Source organism: Dermacentor albipictus, chromosome 1 (genome assembly GCF_038994185.2).
Source record: "Dermacentor albipictus isolate Rhodes 1998 colony chromosome 1, USDA_Dalb.pri_finalv2, whole genome shotgun sequence".
NCBI classification, from domain to species: domain Eukaryota; kingdom Metazoa; phylum Arthropoda; class Arachnida; order Ixodida; family Ixodidae; genus Dermacentor; species Dermacentor albipictus.
This window is the reverse complement of record NC_091821.1, coordinates 204,612,225-204,627,610: the sequence shown is the minus strand read 5'-3', so window position 1 is coordinate 204,627,610 and position 15,386 is coordinate 204,612,225. Positions and strand designations below refer to the sequence as shown.

General features: G+C 43.0%; 1 protein-coding gene across 3 annotated transcripts in view; it reads left to right on the top strand.

Moving 5' to 3' along the window:
* The window catches only part of LOC135896926 (poly [ADP-ribose] polymerase 2-like), a 46,328-nt gene extending 31,649 nt beyond the window's left edge, over positions 1 to 14,679 (top strand). For 2 of the 3 annotated variants that reach the window (XM_065425448.1, XM_065425450.1), the window contains 2 exons: positions 3,775 to 3,896; positions 13,993 to 14,679. In XM_065425448.1, coding sequence (XP_065281520.1) covers positions 3,775 to 3,896; positions 13,993 to 14,149 — 279 coding nt within the window. In that variant the 3' untranslated portion in view covers positions 14,150 to 14,679. Of the gene's footprint in view, positions 1 to 3,774; positions 3,897 to 9,564; positions 9,582 to 13,992 lie in introns of all 3 variants that reach the window. The other variant, XM_065425449.2, reaches the window with a different exon arrangement.
* Positions 14,680 to 15,386: the final 707 nt, after the last annotated feature.

Here is a 15,386-nt window from a genome sequence, read left to right as displayed (position 1 = left end):
ACTCCTTCTTTCCTGCTAATTTCCTCCTCCCCAAACTGCACTGGAGTGCCCACAAGAAGGGTTAAAATTAATGAGGTTGGAATAAAAAAGGGAATGTTCGGTGTGAGTTGTCGCACCAAATATAAATATGTATGTTTTTATAGAAGTAAATCACACATACAATAAGCAATTGCTTAGTTCAAAATATAAGCTATAGTATAAGAAGAAGCGTAATGCATGCTGTCCAACTAGCAACGTTGGGCATGTTTTATTTTTTACACCACTAGCTATGGTGCCTCGTATGCACCCTTGCATGCGCCCGCTTCAATCCAAATTCACGCTTGTTACTTGCTCTCCACTCCAACAGCAAGAAATAAAAGATGAAATCAGCCATCGCTTAGCCTTACTTCATACTGAGGGCAGGACATTAGGTATGATTTGTCGTTGTTATTGCGATCAGCTCTTTGTTTTGACGTTGTTAGGCCTACAGAGACGATGTCGAGGTATAAAAGAGGTTTGAATTTAATCTAGCTGATGGCACCACAGCTTTAGCGCTGATGTGTTGACCATGCGGAACATATTATTTTCTACTCCACACTTGTACAGTACACGATGACTGCAAGTAGCAAACGCCAACTAAGTACCGAGCAGATGACCAGGCATGGGCGAGCATATTCAGAAGGACGTTTGCCCCCTATTGTCAGCTAAGTAAGCTTAAGGAACTGGTGAGAAAAAATGTACTGTAACTCAAAGAAAGCCCCAGGATTCAAGTAAACGCAACCTCTTGTTACAGCACCAAAACATTTGTTGTTTGGGGTGTATCACCGATGCGGTCATTTGGCTGCGTGTTCGCTCCGACAGCTGGTCAGGTCATACAGCTGTTTTGGGGCTCCGACGCAGGCAGCATTTCACCCTAAGAAAAACTTATCTTCAGTGAAATATACTTTGTCTCATAAGCAGTGTTTAGCAGAGCCAAGGCTGCAAGGTATGGGAATGCAGATGCTTGCACAAGGTGAATATAATTCGCATGTCTGCTACCACACCCCATTTGCGTATTGTTGTGCAACGACGCAGCTGCGGACACTTGGGACGTTACAGGTTTCGATAGCTGGCAACAAAACTCGGACGAAAACATTTTGATGTGTTCGCCTTCCTCTATGTCCAAGGCGCCAGTAGCTTCCACAGAGCTGCAGGAGCTTCTCGTGCGGATTATTACAGTGCCGTGTACTTTTTTATGTCAGCTGCCGTAGCACACTCTGAAATGCCATTCTATCTCTTGGCTACGACTGTGCCTTCAGGCAAAAATCCGACAAGATTATTAGCGCTGACGTCTCTAGATATTTTTTGCTAGCAGAAAATCTAAGGACATTAATTAGTGCTTGCACACTAGTTTTGAACCTTTTGCAATATATTAAATACTGCCTCTAGCTATTTAGCACATCATATGCAAGTAATGCACCAGTCACAGACTCTGATTAAGTAGAAAAGAGAGCAAGTGCGTGAGTGAGAAGGACGGCGCAAAGTATTATGAGTGTCGCTGCCTTCAAACTTGTTTTATCTAGGGAGCTTACCAGCATCGCGGCCCACACATGAAGCCACATTTCTACTAGACAGCTCGCCTTCATGCATAGCGTTCACTGCCAATGTTTCCTGGTAAACATTACAGTTACATAACCCGCAGTTGCTGAGAAGCGTGAGAAGCAGTCTGGGATCTTGGAAACTCTCACATTCCACTCTTAAAGGTGAAGCTTAAGCGTCCTCCCTAGTTTTTTTTTTTTATTTCCCCAATGGCGAGAGATGATCAGAATAAGGAGCTGACCTGTTTACAATGGCTTGATAGTGACACCAAGAGTTATTGTGATCATCATCCTAACAGAAAAAAACTGACAGAGGGATGGACACCACAAACCTAGTTTTAAGCTCTTGAAGGAACTGACAGCCAGTTTTGTGGGACTTTTTTAGTGCAATGGAGATATTATTGGTCAGTCTCCAATACTGCAGTGGTAATACAGCACACATTGTGGAACATTTCTTATCAGAATTTTTCTATCTGCAGTTGTGATTGTGATTATGAAGTTGTATGCTGGAAACAGTGATAGGGGAACGCGATAGTAATTGCACACTTTCATTTGTGGGAAGCAGTAGGATATGCCATTGGTGCTATTCATGATACGGTGGCACCCATTTACAGCAAGCTGATGGCATTTTGTATCTTGCAAGGGGAACGCAGAACTTGAAATACTCAATTGCAACTGGTGTGGGAACACAAGCACTCGTGCGCCGCCATGTAACGATTTACCACAGCTCTGCCATTCCACTCGTTTTTGCAAACGCAGCGTTGCTTGTTAGTGTGAGTTTCTTTTGCTTCTAATACGTGTAAAGCGCAAGTGTCTGTAATAGAAAGACTGCAATATTTAACTACGTATGAAGAACTTAACAGCCGCCCTATGTACAGTAATCCGATTGCATACATCTCATGTACCAAGGTTTCACTGCTAGTTCATGACGCTTCCCATTTTTTGCGACTTTCTGAGCCAGTCTAATAGAGTTAAACCTTGATATAATGAACTTCAGTATAACAAAATTCTCAATATAATGAAGTACTTAACTTTTCATAACCTCTTTTCCATAGAACACCATGCATTTAGAACCTCAATTTAATGAAGTGTGTTTGCGTGCGATTTCAATAGAACGAAATTTCGCCTCCACGGCAAAGGAATGCCGAGACAATAAATGGACACTTCCGTGGACGCAGATGGTCACATGGTTGAATTGCAAGTGGCTGCTTGTAAACGCACCTCTGAAATCACATGTGGCGGGACAAATGCAACCGCCTAACAGGAGCCACATCATGTTCTGTATGAAGTCAAGTGCGATAAGATCCTCTTGCGCTGCACACACTTTGCACTTTGCACTAGGTGTGAGTGAAAGTGTGCAAGGGTGAGGCAAGATAGATGGTGGCTTCTCGAGTGCCGCCTTCACGCGCAAGCCATTAGTTGATTGTTGCACTTATGAGATTTGAAAGAATATTTTACCAGTCAAAATTTGATTTTCGTTGTTCTCGCTTGAGCTTTTGTCATTCATGTTTTGATTTTGCATCTCTTCTCACTTGCCAGGCCTCTGGTCTGGTTTTACGATAAGACTGATTTGTTTGGTATTTCATAAGTGTAATCCTCCAGAGAACTTAACTCAATACTATCCTTTTAAAAGGTAGTATTTCCAAAAAAGGTATCCTAAATACTTAGTGCTTTAGAGCTTAAACTAGCAATGCTATCTCCGTATTACTTTTGTGAGACAACCACTGTTGCATATTTGCAGCCTACACTCGGTGCTGATGAATTTTAGATGCTTCAGAACATGTGGTGCCGCGCAGTTGTGAATGGTGCTATCACAATTTTAAACTGTTCTGAAGAAATACCATTGATTCTTCAGAAGAACTTGTTTACCTAATCGGTACTTGCTCTGAGATATAATTGCTGTAAAAAAGAAAGGATGCACATGTCCATGTTGAAAAACAAGTTTGTTTGAACGTCTTGAACTTACACATACTCATTGAAGCGGTATGATCCTTTGAATAGAAGATGAAGAAGCGCAGAAACCTGGGTACAGGAGAAGAGAATGAAGTTATGATAAAGGTAGACAAGATAGATGCCAGTTCCATAGCAATGTTTTATGTCTATTGTGTCCTTTAACTAAGAACGCTACACTCATATGTGTGTGTTGTCTTGCACACATTCACTCTGCAATGTCACAGTTAATCATGTGCTACATTGTTTAGTTTTTCTAAAAATGCAGGTATCCCTGGGAACTGTCAAGACAGAAACACACTCCAAGACATATGACAAGTTGCCACCTGGAATCAGCAGTGTAATGGGCATTGGCGCATACATTCCAGAGATGGCTGGTTATGCCCATATGTAAGTCGCTTTATTTTTTTTCTTTACTTGACATTCCGTTTTGTGGAACTTCTTGATGGTTTAGCAACCTGGTTTATACATGTATGTGCACTGTAGGTTGTAGGTTTATGTGTACCTGCCTGTAGACCAGTTGTGGAGGAACTTCAGTGCCATTTGCAGCTTCCCTGCATGTTAAAACTTTGAAGGTAAATTTTTTTCGCCAAAGTGAACCCCCCCCCCCCCAGGGTCAATTTTTTTTTTATTGTAGATTTAAAATCTTCAAAGTGACATATTTCGAAAAAAAAAAAATACTGCAATTTTTGTACAGTGACCAGAAAGTGGCAAAAAGATATTTCCCTTTGGTAAACATGCATTGTTTATTCATGAATACAGAGGAGCTTGCATAAATACTCATAGTAAGAATTAAAAAAATAGATACAGTGGAATAGATACATTCTTAATTTGGCACTTGGGCAGTAGCCTGCATTGAAGGAATAGCCGCTCTACTAACTTGCAGAGAAGCAACCGGTGCACCCGCCGTGGTTGCTCAGTGGCTATGGTGATGGGCTGCTGAGCACGAGGTCGCGGGACCGAATCCCGGCCTCGGCGGCCGCATTTCGATGGAGGCGAAATGCGAAAACACCTGTGTACTTAGATTTAGGTGCACGTTAAAGAACCCCAGGTGGTCGAAATTTCCGGAGTCCTTCACTACGGCGTGCCTCATAATCAGAAAGTGGTTTTGGCACATTAAACCCCATAAAAAAAAAAGAAAAAAAAAACGGTGCACATGATCATAGTACAATGGAACCATGTATGTGAGCACATGCAAGAAAACTATGGTTGTGCGCCCATCGGAAAAACCAAATAAATCAGAAACTTGCAGTAATCCTTTCTCCCACATCCACTGAGGGGCAGTCAGTTTTAGCGAGTCTCAAGAAGAGAAACGCAGGCATGGCAGCCTCATTTCTACACAGTGGCACAAGCAGCGCCTGCTTGTGAACATGCAGGTGCTGTGAGCAATTATCTGTGAGCAATAAACAAGCGAGCATGTAGTGTTGACCCTTTCAGTGACTAGAAACCAGGTATCAGTTTTTGCAGGCGCAACAAACGGAAACAGCCCGCGAGACAAAACCAACCAACTGCTGTGCGCCTATGCAGATGCGTGAGCGGTCGCAGACGTGTCGGCATAAACAAGCCATGGAATTAAAACCAAGAGACAATGGAGGGGAAAAAATGATTGTATCCACACAATGTGGCAGCACTTGCTGGGCAGCAGAGAGTTAAAAAATTGGTGCGTTCTTCAAACATACGTACGGCACCGTAAATAGGCATAGAACATTTGGGGTGTATTCCATGGTGCTGCATATTTGTCTTTGCCCTTCAAAGGGTTAGGCTATGAAGTGACTGCGGTAGTGGATTGAACACTACAACTGAGTTTGTACAAACATAATTACTTGCTTACTGTTGCAGGAGCAGTTGTAGATGACTGAATATAAAAGATTAGTGTAGGTAATTTGGCACATTAAATGTAGTTTACTGTTTATTTGTCTTATTCCTTTAAAGTTTAACCCATCAAAGTATCATGTGTGGTGGCCATTGCTGCAGAATATGAATAGTTTCAGGAGAATTTACATAATATGCCCTGTTGCGCTATTTTACCTCTCCAGTAAATTTATAAAATAAAGATAAAAACAAAACAGTTCTAACTAATTGGACAGCATGTGTGTTGGATTGCATTTGGATTGCTACAGTGGTAAATGAAGAGAAGTTATCATTAAAAGCAATGTAACACCAAACCAGTCACATTCACCGTTACTGGATACATGTGAAGTTCAGCAATATAAATTAAATAAAAAGTTACATTGCTGGCTTCTTTTATTTATTTATTTGTTCATAGTACCGTATTTACACGATTGTAAGTCGACCCCTTTTTTTAAATTTGAAAGTCTGAAGTTGGGGGGTCGACTTACAATCGAAACCGATACATGGCCCCGCCAAAAAAAAGCGATACCAACGGGAGCTACGACGTAGTTAGAATTTTATGTTTGCTATATGGCCCTACCCGTATCTTTTCGCTATCCCGCATGTTATTTCGCTTAGCGGAAGGGTTTTTCAACATTTTTGAGAGTTTTACAGTGCATGCAACACTTATGGGGGGTGTCGATAGTTGATGGAAGCGCCGCTGTTCCCATTTGCGGCGGCACCCTCAGAACGGCGGCGCTTGCGGGGAGTATCGGTAGTTCATGGAAGAGCAGACACTGCGCGCTGGTTTCTCTTTCTGTGCTTGAAGGCATTAGTATTGGCCTCGAGCTCCACCACTGGAAAAGCTGGCGCCACCGTCGGCGTGACGTGCTAGGAGGGATCACGTGGACACAGCGGCCGCGTCGGCTGCTTCGGGCGCGCCGAAGCGAGCTGAAAACGAGTTTAAATTCCCTCGTACGCTGCAGTTTTCATTTAGTGGCGAAATTTTCCCGCTTCGAGTGTCTCCTTTACAACGCTTGAAATCACTACAATAGGTAGTGGCTGCCTTTGAAGGCGCGCAACATGGCAGGCTACTGCTCGGTGCCGCAGGGCCGGACGCACGTAACGGAGGCCAGTGTCGGCCTTATTCACACGTAGCCGCAGTACAAGAAGCTGTGTGAAGCTTGGCTCGCGAAACATAAAACCGGCAGTCATCGGCTACAACTCGGGTATGCAGCAAGCACAGACGCGAGGAAGATTTCTGCTACGGCGCCCGGTCTGCGATGTTCTGGAAACGCGCACTGAGACGCTCGCCTGAGTCCGCTGCCCGACTAGTGTCATGACGGTTTGGTCTATGAACTTGTCGATGCTATAGATACTGGCAAGTTCAGTGGAGTGGAAAGGCAGCGGTAAGAAGCACATTTAAAGAAAGCGTGGCATATGGTCATGTTTGTGTTATGAATTAATGCACTGGATTACAAAAAAAGGAGCAGCGGGAAATTGCACGCTGAGAACGCCGATAAACATACAGTGCGACGCAACTCGAGAAATAGTATTGAAAGGTCAAAGAATTTAGAAGAAAAAAAAGATTGCATCGTCGCGACGGCACATCGCAGTCCCCGCAGGCGTCGAAGTCTCTACAACGAAATTATTTTTGAACAGCTCTGATAGCGCCCACGCAACAATGGTTGCCTGTATACTGTCAAATGCTCATATTCTGCGGCCTAAAGCTCATGGCACGGTGCGAAAACGCGCGCGCGGAGAAAGCGAAACAGTGCGTGGACAAGTATGCAGACGCGCAGTCGGTCGCTGCGAATCTGCGCGATCGCTGCATTGAGGCTTCGTTCTATTACGCTCCATTTAGTTATACAAACACTATAACAACATATTTCACATAGTTTGCTCTCAGCGTTTACCTACCTTTCACGCAAGAAGCCGGTTCGGGGGACTCCATCGCGGCGACCGCGCGCAGTGGCGTTCACTGTACGTATTCGGTAAAGAGATAGCGGCTGTAAACGATTGTGTGCTTTCAGCTTGCCCAAGATTATTATTTAGACAGTAAGAAACTTCTCTCGTTTCGAAAGTACTTACAGAAATGTCCGGGAGAGCTCGCGCGTGGTGTTTTCAGTGAGCGCTGACAGCAAAACCTATGAGGAGTGCGCCACGTGATCCCTCATACTACGGCAGCGAGGCGCTTCCGATAGAGGGCGACTCCGTAACTCCTCGCCGCCAATTGGCATGGTATTGGTTTGACGCGTTCTACTTGACTGCCGGCTACGTGCTACTTCTATGCTTCCCCAGTCGTCATGAGTGCTCCAGGCCCACTAATCGTTCGGCACTCGTTCACAGCACCGTTCAAAAGGGCTGCCATCCTTTACGCCGAAGAAACAAATCACTGCACAGCGGGCCGCAATTTCGATGTTTGTAAACGGGTGGTGCGAGAGTGGCGACTGCAAATTTTCACCTGGTATGACAAGTGAGAAATTTCCCACGTGCCAAAGTCTGGACGCTTTCCGGAGCTGTAGGCTAAACTTGCGGCGTACGTCGCTGAAATGCGTGATCGGTCACTGCCAGTGAAGTGTGACGTGGTCGTGAAACAAGCCCGGACCTTCGCCTTAATTTTAAGGTTCTGCTCCGCCGTGAGTACGTACAACGAGTGGCTGGCGGCAGAAGACTGCGAAATTACGCCAACCGGACCTGTCAAAAGAGCCTCCCTGACGGCTGCGTGTGGTTGAGTGCATTTGGCGTGGGCTGCTATTCTGCAAGATGTCCTGGTGTGGTCGTTTGCCAAATTTGAAATTTCGCTGCACCACGACGCGCTGTGGGACTGCAGCAACGATGACGATGGCAGCACTAGTGAAGACGAGTAGTCCAGTGACCATGTCGGCTACTAATAAATTTTAGTTATCGAATGCGCCCTCGGGTATGCTCCTATTTTTTTTTTTTTTCGGGCGCGCGATATGGGGGGGTCGACTTACATTCGAGTCGACTTACAATCGTGTAAATACGGTACAATGGAACCGTGTAGACACATGTCTTGCAGTTGCATTTTCCCGGCTGTTTTGTCATGTTTTCGCGGTCCTGACCTAAAGCCTATTTACTCCTACGTATTATGTTCTCATTTGATATGTCACCATCCTGTAATGTTCCCACATATTACGTTCTATTTGAGTCGGTAGTCATGTAGGTTTAGCGGTGTAGAGGCAAATTTGGAAGTACAAAATGCTGGAAGTATGTGATCGTCAGTCCTGATAACCATGTCACGGTGCAGTTGTTTTGCTGTTTCCTCAAAGTCAGTTTTGCCGGAATACAGACGTGTTGTGATCACCTCCGAACCTTCGCTTTCGTTAACGTTAGGCCAGATAGCACTCGTGGACTGCATGATTTCAAGTATCGCCGCATTGATCTGAACACCTTGAGCAGCTTTCGAAACAGATTTCCGCCACTGACTGGAAATATGTCTTATCAATAAATGACCTATTTATTTATTGATAAATGAAAGCTATTTACGACACTTCTTTTCCTCTGCAGCACGCAGGAAAATGCAAAAATAGAAAATCATGGATAACGGCAGAACTAATTAGTCAAATTAAGACAAGTTAGTTACACAGTTCATTAAATCTTGAGACCCTGCAAAGTTTGACTCATATAAAAAATACCGTAATCAGTTAAACCGAGAACTGAAGAGGGCGAAATTGGAATACATTAGCAATCTTTTGACCCCACCTCAAGAAACAGTGCCTGAGACCAATGGGGCCAACTAAACCGCTTGCTTAACTTCCGGTCACGCCGTCCTATTGCTTCCATTGAAAAAGAAGGCGAAGTTCTGTGCAGAAAGGAACTTTCCAATCAGTTTTTCATTAATATTACAAAGTCGCTGTGTGTCACACCAGGTGTTCCTTTTGGTTATGCCTGTGCGAAACCTTATTCATGTTTCCAACTACTGAATCAGAAATAATATTAGTGTTTTCAATCCTCCGGTCAAGTAAATCTAAGGATAAATATGGTTTTCAAATCCAACCATTTAAATTTGTAATAGACTTATTAACCCCGACACTAGTATATATTTATAACCTTTGTATAAGTACCGGCATCTTCTGAAAACAAATGCATATAGCGAAGGTTGTTGCCATACATAAAAGTGGTTCTGTTTCTGACTTTTCCAATTACAGACCAATATCGATTCTTCCAGTACTGTCTAAACATTAGAGAAAATAATTCGTTGCAGGTTGACTAACTTTCCAAGTAAGCATTCTGTTCTTTCTGACTACCAGTTTGGATTTAGAAAACAGAGATCCACTGAGATGGCATTGACTAAACAAAAATCAATTATAATTGCCGCCTTTGAAGAAAAGCTTCTTGTTCTCGGGATATATATAGACTTATCCAAAGCATTTGATCTAATTGACCATTTTCTATTATTTCAGAAACTCAGTCACTATGGCATTAGGGGCATAAGTCTTGCTTTAATACAGTCTTACCGAAAGTACCACAAACACATTTTGTGTTTAAATGAAACCTCATCAGATGTTGAGCCAATCTTGTCTGGTGTACCTCAGGAAAGGATTTCAGGGCCTTTATTGCTTTTAGTGTATATAAATGACATTTTTCATACCCCCTTTCCAGTTCATCTCGTAGCTTACGCTGATGATATTACAATGCTCGCCACAGGAAACACACTAGCTGAGTTATTCCCCCGTGGCAACCAATTTTTGGAATACTTGCATTACTGGTGTAATAAAAATTTTCTTAAAGTTAATAAGAGTAAAACAAAGGCTGTGATATATAGGACAAAAAATAAAGTAGTAAGTGGTGATATCCAACTATTATTAGGTCATTGCAAGATTGATATTGTACCCAGTATAGAATCTCTTGGTGTTGTATTCTCTGAGACACTATCTGGGACCTACAAATTGAAAATATTCGTGTTAAATGAACAGGTTAAATGGCGTGTTATGTAAACATAGGTTAACCCTTCCCACACAGGTTTAACACCTCATTTATAATTCATATATAGCGCCAGTGATTACTTATTGCCAGACAGTTTGGGCTACGATGACAGAGAACAATAAACAGCGCCTTTTTATTGCACAAAAGCATGCGATAAGACTGATAGCTAATGTACTGTGGAATGCTCGCACCAGACAATATTTCAGGCAGTTCAATATTTTAAGACTAACTACCTTGTATGTGTTCAAACTGCTTTGCATTTACAAAACTGCTGTAGCAACGAACAATAGCCTTATGCTAACAATGTTTCAGCTAGTATGTCATGAACCTACATATGATGTATGTCACTCTGTCATGCACCTTACCATTAAGTCGCACCAAATACCGCACACAATCATTATCATACAATCTGTAGAGGTACCTAAATGTTCTCGAAGATAATCGTTTTTCTCTTAGGTCACTTTCAACAAAAACCTTCATGGAATTGATAAATCTTTTCGAGCCTTCAACCGAATAGCTCACCTGTGTAACTCAAAATGGCAAGGCCTTTAACGCAATTGAAAAAAAGACAGGGACAGGACAGAGACACAGGACAGCGCTATAAATATAACAGCATGTAACTGTTTGACAATGCATTGTAAGGGAACTTGATCTTGGATTGTAGCGCGAAGTGACACGGACACAGAAAGGAGCAGACAGGACGAGCGTTAACTCTCAATGAAATTGCTATTAAACTTCGCGCTACAATCCAAGATCATGTTACCGTACCAACTCGCCCAACTTTCTATCCTTTTGCATTGTAAGGGACTTGAATGAATTCTATTTGTCTGTATTTTTGTCTACGTTGGTGTTAGAATTGTGTTAATTGTGTAAAATCACAATAATGTAATAGATTACGTGTTAAATTACAATTATGCAATAGATTACAGGTATTGTGATTTTGAATTCTGTTGTGTATACCACACTGCTGCTCTGTGGGGCGTAGGGGGTCCTCATGCTGCATTTGGGAGCTTTTTCCTTTCAGTCTTCTCTCATTCTGTACTTTGTTTTGAGAGGAAAAAAAATAAATGTATCTTATCTTGTCAGAGTGCGTGATGGTCTGTTACAACGTTGAAAGGCCTGCCGTACCAATAGGGGCAAAATTTTCCTAGTGCTCGTACAATTGCGAGGGACTCTTTTTCGGAGACCGAATAATTTGCTTCCGCCTTGGTGAAGGCACATCTTGCATATGCCACAAGATACTCAGGGAAGCCAGGCTTGCGTTGCGCAAAAACTGCACCAAGGCCGGTACCACTGGCGTCTGTTTGTATTTCAGTTGGCACAGCAGGGTCATAATGGCATAGCACGGGTGGCGAAGCAAGTAGGCGGTGCAGCATCGCGAAGGCGTCGTCACAGGCCGGTATCCAATGAGAAAGGTCGCTGGGGTCGGCAAGGAGCTTCGTATGCGGAGCTATGATTAAGGTGAAATTTCGTACGAAGAGACGAAAATGGGAGGCCAAGCCGACAAAGCTTCTAAGCTCTTTGATGGTAAAAGACTTCAGAAATTCGGCAACAGCATGTAGTTTGTTCTGGTCACGTCATCGAGATAGCAAAGACATATCTTCCATTTCAGACCACGTAAAATGCCATCCATCATACGCTGGAATGTTGCAGGCACATTGCAAAGTCCGAAAGGCATCACTATAAATTCATATAGACCATCCGGTGTAACGAATGCCGTCTTTGGATGATCAAACTCCGCCATAAGGGCCTGCCAATATCCCGATCACAAGTCGAGAGAAAAAAAAAAAATTCGGCACCTTGAAGGCAATTGAGGGTGTCGTCTATTCGAGGAAAAGTATAGATGTCTTTGCGAGTAATCTTGTTGAGGCGCCAGTTGTCCACACAGAACCTAATAGAGCCATATTTCTTTTCAACCAGTACAACGAGAGGACCAAGGGCTGCAAGAAGGTGTGATGACTCTCTGCTGAATCATGTCGTCAACTTGCTCCATATTTACACGATGCCCCACACGTGACACATGATAGGGGCGTTGTCGTAAAGGAGCGCAAGTCCCAGTGTCAGTTGTGATACACGTCGTTGCCGGTGAAAAGAAAGCGCACTGCTACAGATTTGGAAACAAAGTGCTTCTAACTGATGATCAATGGTTGCAAAGATGCTTGCATTGGATAGCGACAGTGACAGCCACGACGTGGTAGGGCAGGCTGCCTCAACATTGTCCCTGCGGGAGGTCCTGTAGATGATTCAGTCCCTTATGGTCTTGTTTTCGCGAGGGACCTTCCATTTCACTACGTGGAGCACCTGGATACCTTGGAGAAGGATGTCGGCAAGCTTTGCGTAAAGCAAGCAAGGCTGACAGACATGCAGTTTTGTCGTGCAAGCCAGTGAGAAGTATGTGGTGAAGTGCTTGTGGTGATCTTGCTCCAGCATTTCTTCTGGATTTCTCAAGCCGAGATGCTGCCATGGCAACCTTCTCGCATTTTTTAAAAGGTGCCTTTTGGGGCCACTAGAGCAATGCTTTGGCAGAGCTTGTATGCCACTTGCCGCCCATGACCCTTCTTTGCAGTTTTTATAGCAGTGCCATTTTTTAATGCTGACAGCCGGGGTTTGCTAATAAAATGTGATCGGAGCATGCGGTAAGCAGAGTTAAAACAGGTAAACGAGTCAACACAGAAGCCGTATGCAGGAAAGTGGTGGGGATAACTAGCCTACTTGCTATTATAGTTTTCTCGGAACAGCTACGCCATCCCCCGTTCTGATTTTTTTTTAATGCAACCCAGTTATAACAATTATCCGTTATAACAATGGAATTTTCGTCGCACTTCAATATTTTTATAAGTGTGTGCGACTGTAGTTGATAATCAATACACGCCATTTTAGGTGTATGGCTGCACTTAATGTTCAAGAAAAATGTCTTGCTCTCATAATGAAGTAATGTGGTTTCATTGCGATAAAAATCATATGGGAACTCTAGGTGAATTTTTGCCGCTGCCAGTAGTGTGAGGCTTCATATAAAGTCCACGTACGATATCCTATCGTGTACCGTATGCTGTGGGTGCGAGGTAAAACGTGGGGGTGAGCCAAGAAGGATGGTAGCTTGATGAGTACTTAGTGTTCCGGGTCATGTAATAAAGTGTGTGCAAGTGTGTAACACCATGCTTGTTCATTTAACTCGTAAACTAATGTTTACTGCAATTTATATGGTCAGTAAAACTACAAACCTTACTTCATGTAGTTTTCTAATACTTTGCCATTTGGATGAAACTGCAACTTTTGGCAACGCCTTTTATGACACACTTTTGTGCCTCGTGAGAAACCTTTCATGGTGCTCAAGCTGGTGATAAATTTTCTTCACAAAATATATTTCATGAAATGACTTTGTGCTTTACTGAAGGATCTAAAATTTTCCGGCAGAAATCGTAGATAGCCGAGCAACAAGGTTGGGACAGCTGGAATGGAATAATCCATTTCTAGACCATTTCTTCAGTTCTTCTGTTTCCCTTCTAGCCTTCTTTAGTTCATTGCATGAAATATGTGTAGGTCTTGTGCTCCGACTAGACTAACATGTAGCACATTTCGCAGTCAGGCAAAATGTAACAACTGGTGTCATATTAATGCGGTTCTACTGTGCTTGCAGTTAGCATACACCTTCCTGTTTTTCTGTGAGCATGAACATTAAGTGTAGGCTATTGTTTTGTCTTTGCAGGTCAAATGGAGTCAATCTGGCATGTGGGAAGCTGATACGGCGTCAACAGTTAAATACCACCCTTTTGTATAATGAGTATATTGTGTACAATACTGACCAGGTGAAGATGACATATCTTGTTAAAGTGAAATTTCAAAAAGAGAAGGCCAAAAAGTAACCTCGTACAGCACACATATTTTCACTGTTTCTAACTGTGATAATTATTGCACTTTGTGCATTGTACTTTGAGGTGCAGCCTGAAGGAGTATTTTTTCAATCCTTCTCTCTCCCCCCACCCTTTCTTTCTTTTTTTTTTTTATTCTCCTTGTAGTGCAATATCTGAAAAAGTCCAAAGTACTCTTTACTTTGTAAAGTATTCTCCAGTCAACTTGTCATGTCTGTAAAGCATTTACTGATGTGCCAAGTACACATTGAAGCATAATAATCTACTCAGTCACATTGCAAAACTGTTTTAAATTTTAGCGTGTTATTTTTTTAATTGTAAGGTGTTCATAATTGAAAAAAAATGCTGTTTTTACAAAAAGCATGTCCATTACATACTTCTCATGATCTTGTTCGTGTGTTCATTTGTGTTGTGTGATAGTAATAAGCAGGTTGAAATCCTTATACATTAATCCTGCTACATATGTAAGAGGAAACATGATCTCAGTGTCATTATATGAATAAATATTTTTCTTTACATCTTTAGTGCGAAATTGGCCATTTTATGTGGTGGTGTTTTCTGTTAAAGTATGGAGACTGACTTGCAATACATATTGGTCGATACGTTATCCATGGTTGGCAATTGACAGTGTTTTCCAATAATATAAAGAAAATTTCAGCAGAACTCATGCCACTGTGAATGTCGATGTTAACGCTATTAGCATTCAAGCAATGTAGTGACACACCGTAAGGTCACCACTGAGACACGTCATATATGAGGTGCGAGTGCCCTGCCGGGCTTCTCTCGCGCTTCCCTCTAGGCATGCTATGCCATCTAGTGGTGCTGACACAGTCGGTGGTGGTCCAACTGTGCCATTTTGCTACAATTCGACTTGCCTGCTCCTGGCTGCGCCCACTCAAGTGCGATTTGCCCCAACTGCGCGAAAGTGCAGTATTTTCGCGTTTTCACGGCCATACAATGTTTCCAGTCAACGACTGATTTTTTGGACGCTTTCGCGGCACTGCCACGGTACCCCACAGAGTCAAGAACGTCTGAAATTTCGGACGCAACTGTCCTTCGCTGTTCGATTTTCCTGACTTCTTGCCATGACTGCAGGTCCGCAATGGCATTGATTGAAGCCACCGCCTCCACCATTTTGATTATCTTGCTCACAGATCCGCTGGCAACATAGCCACCACCGTGGCAACGCTAGGCCTAGCTCCTTCAACATTTATTACCAAGCTTCTCGCAG